This window comes from Galleria mellonella, unplaced genomic scaffold (assembly GCF_026898425.1).
Source record: "Galleria mellonella isolate WM207_F2 unplaced genomic scaffold, CSIRO_AGI_GalMel_v1 utg65, whole genome shotgun sequence".
Lineage (NCBI taxonomy): Eukaryota > Metazoa > Arthropoda > Insecta > Lepidoptera > Pyralidae > Galleria > Galleria mellonella.
The window spans coordinates 14,514,262-14,529,406 of NW_026442138.1; the positions used below are offsets into that span (position 1 = coordinate 14,514,262).

Sequence of the window (15,145 nt, forward strand, 5' to 3'; positions counted from 1 at the left end):
TTAACTGTTTAAGTGTATACAACAATAATATTAACGTCATTATTAATTAATTAATTAAGATTTTAGAATACTATACATTTTTAATTTATTTTATATATTTATCATAATTACATTTTATACACTAATCTTATAATATATAAAAATCGACTTAGTACGAATCTCGTCAGTGTATATCAATTTATTTTTTTATATCAATTTTATATTTATATCAGTGTTATATATTATACAAATATCTACTAGTAACATAGGGTGACGTGCTTACAATTTATAATTTTTACTAAGTGAAAATAGTAACTCGATGTATATTATTTTTTATGTAATTTATACATATACATTATTAAATTAGTTTTTATATATAATATATACAAGTGATCTATTTAATAATTAATTATCGAATAATTTATCAAACATTATCCTTCCCTTAACTTTAAATTTTTTTAACTCATTATACACTTTGGAATTACTCGTAAATTAATATTAAATTTAACATTAATTCATTACAACCTCTTGTTAATTTTATTTCTTTTAAACCTAATTAAACTAGATAGTTGTAGACAACGTGATCCACTTATAGTTAGTAGTTAAGAAACTTGTGAACTTTGTCAATAGAGTTTTTTTTTATACAACTAAGAATGGCAAACAAGCTGACGGCCCACCTGATGGAAAGTGGTAGTCGTCGCCTATAGACATGAGCAGTACCATGGACATAACAGAGTATACTGTTTCGTCCATGATATCCCCCATGCGTCAATATGTCAATACATATATAAACATGTCGGATGATAACTTGTCACAACATGTGTCACAAGTGATAAGCATCCAAACTTTCATTTCATATATGTATGTAGAACAATACATTAGTTCTATTCGTCCCGAACTCACTAGATTCGTAAATGTTACCCCGCGTACTCGTTTGATATGTCGGGTACAAAATTATTCTAAGATGACCACTCACCCCATTAGAGGGGTGAATTGAAATTAAATTACAAATTTATATTTTATATATTTTTAACGTCAATCGATTCTTATTAAATCTGTATTAATGTGCATCTAATCACAAAATTACAATCAATCAAACATTTTATGTCAAAATTCCACTTTTAGAAATATATTTCGAATGAATTAAAATTTATTTATTATTTGTTACCAACTAGAGTAGGCTTGACAGTCTCCCTTAGGAATCACAATATATAAAAGATAATAAAATGTAATTATTGGACACTTTTTAAATAATTTATTGGCAATTCTGCGAAATTCGACAAGTTCACAAATCAATATGGCCAAGTCGATGATACTGGTCGATGACATCGTCAAGCAGACTTAACAGAATTAAAATATACGGTCCAAATTATTTATGGGGTGAGTGGAACGCATTAAGCGGCGAGATTCTCCAGAACTTTTTTTCTGTATTTGTGACTGGTATATTATATTTTTGCCTTTTATTCTGATCTACAATAAAATCTTACAAATATAATAAAATGTACATAGAAGATATTAAAAAAAAAAATATGAGGGATTTTAATAACACCAATAGATATCAGAACATTACAGAAATCTTGTTTGTCTGTCTGTAAATCTATATGTCTGTTCCGATATCACGTAAAAGCTACTGCGCCAAATTGAATGTAGTTTTGACAGATATGTGTAACATAGAAATTGGTATAAGTTTTATCTTGATACGCCATCTAAAAGTGGTATATTTCATTAATATTCCTACTTTTAAAATCCGCATGCACAAAGTAGCGAGCAAAATAAAAATATTAAGTATAAAATAAAAATATTAATCTAATTAAAATATAATTAAATTAAATTTTACAAATTCTTTTAAATCGTAATTTTTTTTTTATTTTACCGCCGGTTTCGGAATGTTAGTATCTAATTCATTTATCTAATTTAACATACCACCAACATTATTACATCTTTCGTCGGTCTATCTTTCATGTATCTTTCTGTTACTTTGCATCTTACAAACTCATCACTCAACTTCTTCGTTGATACGTAATAATATTATTAATTCTTCGATAAGTACAGTCAAGATAAATAACACTATGTTAATATTTTTTGTACCTTGTTCTATTTTATAATAATTATTATACGATTTATCATTATTAAAAACATTTATTACTTAATTTAAAAACCTATGAAATTAATTGTTACAAAGTTATTACACGTGACTGTACTTATACCTTCTTTTTTATTGTTAAATGTTTTATACATAATAATTAAGTGTACAATTAAATTAAATTAAATTAAATTAAACACTAAATAAATATTTCTTTCTTTCTTTAAAATTCTAAATTAATTCAAATACAATTGATTAAAATTGATTCTTTTTAAATCTCCAATAAATTTAATAAATTCTTTTAATATTATTATTATATTACAATATATTATACAATATATTATAGTACAATTAATTTAATAAAATATTTTGTTACATAAAAGAATCAAACAATACATTTACTTCGCATTCTTAATATTCCTATTAATATTTACTTACATTCGCATTTTTAAATTATTCAATACTGAATAACAGTTGTTCAAATATATTACAATCCTTAATATCAACTTATGTACCAATTATCACGTAAGTCTGTAAAAAAGCACGACTTATTTAAAATTACCTAAATTTGCGGGGACTATTTAGAGTTGACTGTCATTTTAAGATACTTTTGTGTTCGCTATATTTCTACACTTGGTCACAATATTATATACAGCTCTCCTTGACTTTCCTCGCGGTGGTGACGATTTCGGTGCGTCCCCGCGTCGCCGCCGCAATGTCCGAGCTCCTAGCGCACACCCCTCGATTCACCATCGATATACTTGAGGAGGACTAGTCAAAAGGTTTATAGGAAACAGTTATTAAACCATTCTAAGTCATATTAATCTAGTTTGGTGAAAGTAAAGCATATTTTAATTGTCATGTAGAAGTGAATGTATTAGGTAGTTAATGTAAGTATTTGATAATGCATTAAATTTATTAGCTATGCAAAATTTCTCTGACCATCATTATTTTAATTGATGGCTGAATATTTATCACATGCATACACATGCACGCACATGCATGCACGTTTACCTAATACGGATCTTTTTCATAACTACCTCTAAGCAATCTTCTGGAGGGAGACTACAAAATGTCAGTTTTCATGCTGTATTCCGGTTTGAAAGGTCAAATTACTGGGTATTCAGATATAAACTCCTTATGTTACAAATTTCAGTGACATAGCAAGTGAGATCTGTGGTTGAACAGCGACGGTCGTTTGCCATGAGACTTGATTATCACCACCATTGTATAAAACAAAGGTCTCGATTCTCTTTTTACTAATACGTAGGGTGAAATCAAAATTGTTAGCAGCCTCTGTAGGAAGTGTTCTATCAACAAACGTGATCATTTTACTCAAAAGAATATCGATCGGTCAAAAGTGATAAAAAATGTTGAAAGTTCCATGCTAAGCCTGGTTTCACACGCGTACCTGTACCCTGTAAATTCACTGCCATATCCCACCCTTCAAACTGAAACACAGCAAACACAACTGCTTCACGGTAGAAACACGAATAGGACAGAGGTGCCCAAGCAATCGACTTTTGTACTAAGTCTCCCTCTGGTGAAAGAGTGCTTTCCTAATATCTTTTATAAGTACATACATAGTTTTACGATTTCTATTTCATCCTGTATATTCTGAATCTTTATTTTTTATTTTTTATACAACTTAGAATGGCAAACAAGCTGACGGTCCACCTGATGGAAAGTGGTAACCGTCGCCTATAGACATGAGCAGTACCATGTACATAACAGAGTATACTGTTTCGCCCATGATACCCCCCATGCGTTGCCATTCCTGAGGACTCAGGTGTTATTCCTCTCTCTAAACTTTAGAAATTTTAGAGTCTAAACTCTAAACCTATAAACTATTCGTACTTATTGTATAATTATACTTACTGCGCTAGTTGGAAAATTTGTTGTTCGTTCACCATTTGCTCCATAGGGATTGAACATGACCTCTGGACTCGGCAGTTTACTGAACTCGTTGACCAGCTTCCTGTCTGAAAAACATACACTTACCCCCTTATTCATAAAAACGTCCAATAAACCTATTTTTAGCTACTGGAGTATTTTGCCTTTTCATTTTGAATTGTCAATTTGAAAAAGTGCCAAATACTCTACATTCACAACAGGTCACAACATTTATGAATATAAGGCTAAATTCTGTGTCACCATCACTGTTTTTAACAATGGAGGTCATTATGAAAATGCGCAAACTTAATAATGCAATTGGTATTTGTACAACCAACGTGCGCCAAAAAAAATTGAGAAAACAAATAAAAATGTAATTAGATATTTTTCAAAATCTACATTTATTTTACCGTTTATACTCTTTGTTTTATAGAACTATTGATATGCTTTAAATTTTCTGCATTCAATAATTTAGACTTGCAGTTGTAATAGTATTTATGAAAAGACCCATATTTTTTTAAGAAAAAGTCTAATCTTGAAAAACTTTTTGAATATTTAATTAAAAATCTATATGATTGGGTCCATTAATTATACAAACAGATAATGCGCAGGAATCGTCCAAATTTCATTTACAGAGACAACAGATAAATTATAATGTCTCTGGAAACATTTTGTTTTCCTATTATTTCACTACACTAAGCGAACGACTTAAAATATATCGACATATTAAATAAATTAATTTATTTGTAATCTCGTAAAAGGAAGAGAGGGAGATCTCACCCATATCAAATAGTTTACTTCATTTTTAACCGTCTTCAAAAAAGCAGGATCTCAATTCGGCGGTATTCTTTTATGTTTGTTACCTTATATAACAGTGTTTTTCAATGTGTGGGTCGCGACCCCTTGGGGGGTCCCCGTGCCTCTACAAGAGGGTCATGGAAGGTCGCAAAGCAGTGAAAAATCAACAGTTCTGTAAATACATCAATCAGTCAATAATATATAATGAAGTATTTATAACAGACATCGATTCTGTCTGTCTGTCTGTTTTAGATATTTTATTATCTATTATTTATTTTATTACATCGATACCTAACTGTGAATATAAATACAACTGTACGGATTTCATAATTGTACTATAAAAAAATTTATACACTTTCGAAATCGTGGAGGGTAGGGGTCACAAAATATTTTTACATACTAAGGGGGTCGCGTCATGAAAAAGATTAAAAAGCACTGTCTTATAACACCGTCAATTATAAACCCATTTAGATTTTTTCTTTATCTAAAAAAAATATACCTTCAGATTGATCGCATAATTTTTTTTTCAAAACGATTCAGTAGTTTAGTTTTTAAAACAAAACAACTGATTTATATATTGAGTTACGAGATAACATACATACAAATTATATAATACAATAGAGACTCCTTCTTTTTTTAAAGTCGGTTAAAAAAGAAATTAGTGATAACAATATTTTACCATAATGACAAGGTATAATATCAGGATCTGATTCCTCCAATTCACCTTCCGCACTCAGCTCGTACTGGCTGCAATAGTCCAGCTTGGGGGAGCCACAGTATGTGTTCAGGTTGTCATGTTTGGATAGAGATTCCACACTTTGCTCTGTGTATAAAGCATTTCTGTAACAAAATAGTTTTTATTTTAATATAATAACTACCGGTTTCACTTGCTAAAATATATATTTTAGTCGAGAATGCTCGACTAGTTTCAGGACCATCTAGGACCCTTAGTCATGAGCGGACGTGACATGATCGTAAGTCAGACAAATCGGTCTCATTTAATAATAACAAAATATTAGTTTTTAATAATAAATACGAATAAAAACGTGTGGTCCCGGCATAGAATGGGCCACGCCTTCCTTTCCCGTGGGTGTCGTAAGAGGCGACTAGGAGAGGACGAGAGATGGGCAGCAGCATCTCTCTTAAAACATCATCAAATTCTAACTGCAGTTGCCAAACCCACCCGCCAAGCGTACTACTGGAAAACCCCACTTATGGGGGAAGTCTATGTTCAGCTAATGCGATGTCATAAAGATGTAGTCGAAATTAGATTAAGTATTTATAAATCATGAAATGCTCAATAATTTAATATGACACTACCCTCAAAAAGCCAAAATTAGAATAACGGCATACAATTTCTCATGCATGATAGAAGTAAATTCAACGTATTACAGTGTATTCCAATTATATAGTATATTGTAATTCTAAACAATAGCAGTCACAAAGCGAATGTTTGGAATTATGTACAATATGCATGTAGATATATAAAACATATACATATGTATTACACGTCAATACCACATACGTAGTACAATGCTTTATGAGTAAAGTTTGTATGAAATGAAATTACACGAGTTGCGGTACGGATAGCTTAATTTGTTTAGCAACAAATTATTTAAAATATTATATATATAAAGTATTAATTTTACCGAAGCAGCTTCGAGTGTTAACGATTTAAAATGATTGGTTTCAGTGAAAATATTTTATAAAAATTCAAAGTGGAAAAACACCTGAGTCCTCAAGAATGGCAATGCATGATGGGTATCATGGGCGAAACAGTATACTCTGTTATGTCCATGGTACTGCTCATGTCTATAGGCGACGGTTACCACTTTCCATCAGGTGGGCCGTCAGCTTGTTTGCCATTCTAAATTGTATAAAAAAAAAATTTTATACACTAGCCAGCTAAGAACTGACAAGAATAGCAACTGATGGTGTAGCTTTCGTCCTCTTTTTACTAATTGCATTTGCATAAGAAGAAAGGAGGTGACCATATGATTTACAATTTCTATTTTATCATTCCTTCTATGTAATTCCTTGTTCTTAGATACAGACAGATAAATGAAATTTATAAAAAAATATTATCGTGACATGTGCCAGTTTTATTAAGAGCACTTATATTGTTTTTTTCTTAAATATCTCCCATATCTACACATCGTCTAGTGCCTAAGTAATTTTAAGACATTAGCAAAATAAGACTGTTTTCAATGTATCCCAATAAAAATATTCCCGGAATTATGAGATAGTATATTGAATAATTTTGAAAGAACGATGAACCTTCTTTCATATGGAAAAGTTACTATTCAAATTATTGGCTGAACTGAAGTAATACAATATAATATTGGATATTATCTGAGTAATAAATTAATATTGAAGTGCCTTCTTTACAATAAAACAAAAGTAAATTTGATACTAAATAATCTACTATTATAAATTTTATTTCGTATACATTGTAATATATGTTATATATGTTATTTCCAAATTCATTTTTATTGTAAAATTACATTGTTGTGGTAACAATATATTATTAATAATACATATAATAAATTAATACATATACTAATTATATGTTTATATTATATGAATATATCAAGTACTAATTTATATTTTCTCTATTCAATAATGCACCACCTATTTATTTCTCAGTTTGCTCAATGGTTAACTGGTAGAAAATCCAGTCCGGTCTGAAGTCAAATATACATAGAATTTTATTATACATTAAAGTTTAAATAAATAAATAAATATACTGATTAACTTTTCAATTATTTAATTATTTGTTAAGTTAACAAAACCAGCTCTAGCTACAAATTACTCAATAGTTACTATATTTCATAATTCTTATTATTGTTTAATATATATATATATATATATATATATATATATATATATATATATATATATATATATATATATATATATTTCATATTAGTTCATTTTTCACCACCTCTGCCTCTCTTACCTCTCTGCTTTCATTTTTACCTAATGGTTAGCTGATAGAAAATACAAAAAAAAGGAATATACAAAAATTTTTTTTCTCCATACGACTACACCAAGCATCTAGTTCTCAAACTAAACCCTATATTATGAGGAATCAGCCAAAGAAGATGTCGGAACACAATCCATAACAGGTAAATCAAAATCAGTTCAGGAAAATTTCGTTTCCTAAATTAGCTCGATCGGGAAATGAAGCCAGGACCTCATTTACGCAAAGTACTGTGCCTAGAATTGCACCACGGAATTTGTAAAGCTGCATAAAAAGAACTTACGTGGGCAGGCGCTTATCAATATCATGCCTCCTGGCAGCATGTCGCCGGTATAACGCGGTGATCACTCCGCAGATACCGGTGCACAGCAACGCTGCCACCGCCAGCAGGCACACCAGCATCGGCGACAGCGGAATCGAAGTGCTGGCGCCTAAATCACAATGTTTGATTAGTTTATAAAAAGAGGATACTCCTATAAATTCATTTGAGCTTGTTTGTGTGAGTGCGTACCTGTGCGTGTGCGTGTGCGTGTGCGTGTGCGTATGTTGTGCGTGTGCATGTGCATGTGCGTGTGCGTGTGCGTGTGCGTGTGCGTGAGCGTGAGCGTGTGCGTGTGCGTGTATGTGTACATGTGTATGTGTGTGTATGCGCGCGTGTAGGTGTAACTATTTCCTTTGTAACTAACAAGCTCACAATTATAACGATTTTCTTTAAGAAGTAAGAAATTGCTTCTTGTGAATAACTTCGCCATTTGTTTAATCATTTTATATTATTCTTTTTTTTTTAAACACAAGTGTACCTGAGGTACGTGCTCTAGTATTATTGTGTACAACTTGGTATGACGCGTACTGATGATCCATCCTATTAGTTCCATAGTAATTTATTCAAGATTAAAATTGGTTTTCTTGGAAGAACATAAATCAATTTCTTATTAGTAAATAACTTAAGTTAATAAACATTAATATATGTAAATTAATAGTCCATTATAAAGGGATAGGATATAATATGGAAATATAGTAAATAAAAATAGCAATAATTAAAAAAAACAATAACAAAAAATACATTTGAAAATGTAAGTTATGGTCGACAATATTATAATAAAACAAAACAAAAATAAACTTTATAATTGTCTGTTGTAATTACCTGTATATTTATCAGGAGACCTCAAAGCCACTGTATACAAGTTGACCGATTCACTCCTGCCTTTAGCGTTGGCCGCATATAGTATGACAGTGTAGCTAGACCTACTGTCTAAATCTGGCACCTCGAAGTAAGGGGTACTATTCGAAGATATGTTCGCTCGGACCTATATAACATATACATAATTTCTATTCTATACAATTTTTAATTAATTTCAATTTTTAGTAAATGTTTAATCAATTTGTTAATTCTAAACAAGTTAAATAATCAAATAACAGATAAATAAATTGTTCTGTCAGAGATAGAGATTGTTAACGTTTGGTGGAGTTAGAAATTCTCTTTTTCTCGCTCTTATACTACTTCCATAGTCTAACCGCGGTTGCTAATTCACTTGCCAAGCGTGGCAACTACTGGCCAATCCCTCAAATATGTGACCTATGTTCAACAGTAGACAGTTAACGGCTAAATATTTAACATATCACTTATAGAGAGCTAGATTATATCAGTTAATAAGTTTTTTTTATACAACTTAGAATGGCAAACAAACTAACGGTCCACCTGACGGAAAGTGGTAACCGTCGCCTATAGACATGAGCAGTACCATGGACATAACAGAGTATACTGTTTCGCCCATGATACTCCTCATGCGTTGCCATTCCCGACGACTCAGGTGTTATTCCTCTGTACCCAGTAAATTCACGCCATATCCCACCCTTCGAACCGAAACACAGCCATGCAAACACAACTGCTTTACGCTTGAAACACGAATGGGACAGAGGTACCCAAGCAAACGAGTTTTGTACAAAGTCTTCCTCTGGTAAACTGTAATTGAATTCAAAAAAAGGAAATAATTAAATATAGTTAAATAAAAAATCTGTAGACGTAGTCACGATCATTATTATACATATCAGCTATTAATTGCCCACTGTTGAACATAAGCCTTCCCCATAAGGAGAAGTATTGCCAGTAGTCGCCATATTCGGCAGGCGATTTGGCAACTGCATTTTTTTTTTGATGGATGAATATTGAATGGTAACTCCGCCTGCGCTAACGGGATACGCTGGCGGAGCACCAGTGAAGGATGATAGGTGACAATGAAAGCAAGCCAGTTAGCCCATCGTCATGAAATACACTATATATAATTTAATCACAATGGTTTCCAGGGGGAACCGCGTGGAGGTCGACCTGATAGGGTTTATTGCTAGCAATGGGGCTAATGAACTCCATTACTAACAATCCCTTTCCCCCCTGGCAACCGCAGTTAGGCTGTGGAAGTAGTACAATAGCATTATAACATATAAAACAAAACTCCTAACTCCACCAAGCGCCAACAATCCCCACAACTAACAAGGACTTTTATCTATTGTACGATTAGAATAATACTACAACAATTTTATGTGCTTACCATCAAAGAAGGCAGCTCCAGTACTTCCATGTAGAACGTTTGCAGTAAGCCACCGTCGAAGCCCTCTGTGCATTCTACTTGCAAACTATTTGAACTTTGATTTACAACAGAACAATTCTGCAGCGGCATCGGTCGACCTATTGGAAATTTTGAATTTCGAATTAGTTCTCTTTTCGTATTGTTTTCGATACAAAACTGCATTTTATAAAGTGTTATTAAGGTTCGAATTACATTGTACATTGCACTTGCAGACTGAACCGCATTGTACGACCTATCACGAAACCATCGTGGCTAATTCCTAGTAAATTCATCACTATGGGCTAATAAACTCAACTTTAACCACATTGTTTCATCCTCCACTAGGGCCCCGTCATTGTATACTGTTAGCATAAGATGGAATAGAGTTCCATCTTCATCCATTGAAAAAAAAAAACTAACACAGATATGACAGTAATGTCATATTTGTTTTTTTTTAGTACGTTTGTTCTGTTATGAAACAGGCTAAGGTCGGAGACCGTGTTGCCTAAAAATTAAAGAGTCATATTTGTTTATTTCTCTTTTTGATTAATCACTAACTAAATTAATTAATCTAAATTTATTTAATACATTTAACTAAATTAGTTGTACTAAAATGTAAAACTTCTCTATATCAAAGGAACTGCTGTTTTATGTCTATTAATATTTATAATAAAATTCCCCAGCACTTCAAAAAATTACCTCTTAATTTTTTTAAATCTTAATTGCAAAAATGGCTAATTGAACATTGTTTCTATTCAATTAATGAATTTTTGAAATTAAAAGTGAAATGATAATTAATTAATATAATAATAATATTGTTGACACTAATCACAGACTTACTAATATATCAAATGAGATGAAGTACATTAATTGACATGAAATTGTAATTGACATATTGTTTTGTTATAAGAATTGTTAATTTAATATTTAAGTTTTTAAAATTTTGCATGCCTAATTGTGGCGAAATATGTGGACTTGATATTATTTTATCTATCTGTATATTTACCATATTTCTTGCAAATAAATATTCATTCATTCATTCATTCATTCATTCATTCATTCATTCATTCATTCATTCATTCATTCATTCATTCATTCATTCATCATTATGTTTTTCATATTTTTAAATTACAACATGGCGGCGTGACGTCAAAGAGCAGAAAAGAGGTCGTATACGCTCTTATATCGTATAATTAAGTACGAAACTCTTTGTAGAGATTTTATAATAAATTAAAATAAAATAGTTAAATATTCATTCTTTATTATTTTTTATTATTGATATAGACAAAATGTGTGTGAGAATTTTCAATAAATACATATAGTCATATATGCGGTTCAAATTCAGATATCGACATAACCCATGACTTATTGGGTTTTTTTTTTTAATGGGTAATAATGGTATGGTAACCCCGTCTGCGCTATTGGTATACACTGGCGGGACACCAGTGATGGATGACAGATGAAGATGAAAGTAGGTCAGTTAGTCCATCCTGACGAATTAAACTAGAATTAGTCACGATGGTTTCCAGGGGGAACCACGTGGAGGTCGACCTGACAGGGTATATTGCTAGTAATAGGGCTATTTGACCCCATTACTAACAATCCCTTTCCCCCCTGACTCATTGGGTTGGTAAAGTATTGTATAATAGATCATGTAGATTTGATCGTACTACCTAGTCTTGTTTTGTATTTAAATTTTATAATAATTAATATGTATTTATTATTGTAAATTTTATTTATTCAGTTATATTCTGACATTTTTATGCATGCAATGTATAGTCAATGTTATGTACACCTACTATATGTATGTGTATTTTATGTGTTAATTTATTTAATTTATGTATAATATGTATTTATTTATTTATTATAATATACCTACATGATAATTTCTGTACCATATTTATAAAGAATGGCAATAAATTTATTATTATTATTTGTCTTTAAAATTTCTCAGCTTTTAGCGCTGGTAAATACACTTACGGGTACGTGACCAAGTAAGTGCAGTGTGTATGTTTTGTATGGAAGGTTATGCTTGTGTATGACGGGTGGCTACTTCATCCTCATCTAAGAATTTTCTGACTATTCAATAGGTATGTCAGCCTTTTGTAGGCAGATGTAGAGATTTTTTCGTAGACCTATTTGTTTTAGACTATGGTGTAAGTGATTGGGAATGACACCTGTAAATCAGAGGACTATGTAAACTTATTAGTCTTTCTTTTTATTTTTTATTTTATACAACTTATACAAATGGCAAACAAGCTGACGGCCCACCTGATGGAAAGTGGTAACCGTCACCTATAGACATAAGCAGTACCATGGACATAACAGAGTATACTGTTTCACCCATGATACCCCACATGCGTTGCCATTCCTGAAGACTCAGGTGTTATTCCTCTATACTCAGTAAATTCACGCCATATCCCCCTTCAAACCGAAACACAGCCATGAAAACACAACTGCTTCACGGTTGAAACACGAATAATAATAATAATATATTTTATTGACTCCAACTTAAGTAGTTACAGTTATTCTTCTTATAAACTATTACATTTTTGTTAAATACGCATCATACATATGATTTACCAGTAGCATCTATACTAGGCCGAGCCTGTATCATAGATACTACTTTCTTCCAGCGACAAATAGGTAAAAATTAAAATGTTGCAATTGCGTGGGTAGATTTACATTTGAACTTGTACAAAATATAAATGAATTGCATTGTCATTAATCCATTCGCAGCTCGTAAATAGGTTTACAAGTGACCCAGTGTACGGGACAGATGTACCCAAGCAATCGACTTTTATACAAAGTCTCTCTCTGGTAAAACAAACTCTTCCTGAACAACTATTAAAAAATATACAGAAAATAGTTACTAATATTATAAGTCTAAAATTGAGTTTGTTTGTTGATTTAAGATTAAGAAGGACGCAAGCTACTTTACAATTAATCAATATATACCTGTCATGCAGACAGAGTCGCGGGTATAAACTAGTAATTATATAAATTTCATTATTAATTCCATTAAGTCAATTTATTTTCTTTCTCTTTAATAATTGAGTTCCATTTTTAAACTTGTCCGTTTCTTGGTATTAATTCGTTGTTGTTAAATGGGAAAAATACCTCATTGTCTCCCAGATTCCGGTACTTTATTGATTTTATAAAAATAGCTACTTGACAATAGAAACGATAATAAAAAAAAAATTTTTAGAAAAATGCTTCTGTATTTTGAGGAGTAATAAAAATCACATAATTAAGACTATCTTAATTATGTGATTTTTAACATCCCATAAAAATAAAACTAATTTATAACCAGTTGTTTTGATTTAAAAACTAAAAAGCTGAATTAATTTTGATAAAACTTTTATGAGACAAATCTGTAAATATATATTTTTTTCCGAATAGGTTTACTAACGAAGTTATGAGGTAACAAACGTAAAAAGAAATATGATAAAAAGAAACCTGAAAAAAATAACTTAAAATAACCTGAGAAAATTTGTAATTCTTGACACGTTTCATTAAAATCAAATTCTATTTCTTAATAAACATTTTTTTAATTGAGATTTTTTTCATTATTTTCATTAATACGAGTATTTTCATTAACACTGATTGTACTTGATTATTTATTTACTCCTGTTAATATGTTCTTGTTTGTTTTTTTCTGTCAAACTTATCATTTTTATCTCCTCCTATCCTACATTCCAAATGCCTTGAGCATATTTTTTTTTTCTCGTTGCATCAATGTCTTTATTTGTTTACAAATTCCGCATTGCATTTGTAATACTTATATTTTATCATACTTAATAGAATATGGTTGTTACTTTCATTTATTATTATTTAACAACTAATTAATGATTACTAATAATTAATTAATGAATATTAATAATTAATTAATGAATATTAATAATTAATTAATGAATATTAATAATTAATTAATGAATATTAATAATTAATTAATGAATATTAATAATTAATTAATGAATATTAATAATTAATTAATGAATATTAATAATTAATTAATGAATATTAATAATTAATTAATGAATATTAATAATGAATTAATGAATATTAATAATGAATTAATGAATATTAATAATGAATTAATGAATATTAATAATGAATTAATGAATATTAATAATTTCATTATTAATTATTCATTAAGTATTTAATTATTAATCAGTAATTAAATACTTAATTACTTTAATTAATTGATTAAATATTTATTTATTTTTTATAACACAGGGGGCAAACGAGTATGCGGCTCACCTGATGGTAAGTGACTACCGCCGCCCATGATCACTAACAACACCAACAGCATTGCAGGTGTGCTGCCGGCCTTTTAAAAAGGAATATGCTCTTTTAAAACATGGCACAACCATGCTTTAACTTCTAACAGCAGTATAAAATACTTGGAAGAAAGTGCATTGAAAAACGTACAGTGGAAAACCGCCACTCGTCCAAATGGTGGGGATGGAACATTAATTTGTGACGGATTGTTGTGGTGAAAATCAGCAGCAGGTATCAATTCGAACATTTCCTCAGAACTCAATTACGCTCAAACAGCTGAACGGATTTGAATGATAATTAGCACAAGAATAGGTTATATTCTAACTCGTAGAACACTTTATAAATTGATTCACAGAAATCACTACAACCAGTACGGGTACAACAATGAAAGCGATCAGTTACCTGCAGCGACTAATTTGTAAAGGCACGGCACTCCCTGTTTCCCCACCACGTTGCTCGCTGTACACAAAATCGAGCCGTAGTCCATGTCGGTCGTCGGTTTGTAATTCAGAGTCGACGTGTAGCCGGATACTGTATACAGGCTTAAAGAAAATAAACATT

General features: G+C 30.9%; 1 protein-coding gene across 1 annotated transcript in view; it reads right to left on the reverse strand.

The window, feature by feature from the left end:
* Positions 1–259: 259 nt before the first annotated feature.
* Positions 260–15,145, reverse strand: part of LOC116413723 (hemicentin-1-like) — a 164,597-nt gene continuing 149,711 nt past the window's right edge. Inside the window, exons 11-17 of the mRNA XM_052900586.1 lie at positions 14,987–15,126; positions 10,283–10,419; positions 8,881–9,043; positions 8,020–8,167; positions 5,433–5,593; positions 3,941–4,044; positions 260–2,833 (exon numbers count right to left, since the gene is read on the reverse strand). Coding sequence (XP_052756546.1) covers positions 2,708–2,833; positions 3,941–4,044; positions 5,433–5,593; positions 8,020–8,167; positions 8,881–9,043; positions 10,283–10,419; positions 14,987–15,126 — 979 coding nt within the window. The 3' untranslated portion in view covers positions 260–2,707. The remainder of the gene's footprint in view (positions 2,834–3,940; positions 4,045–5,432; positions 5,594–8,019; positions 8,168–8,880; positions 9,044–10,282; positions 10,420–14,986; positions 15,127–15,145) is intronic.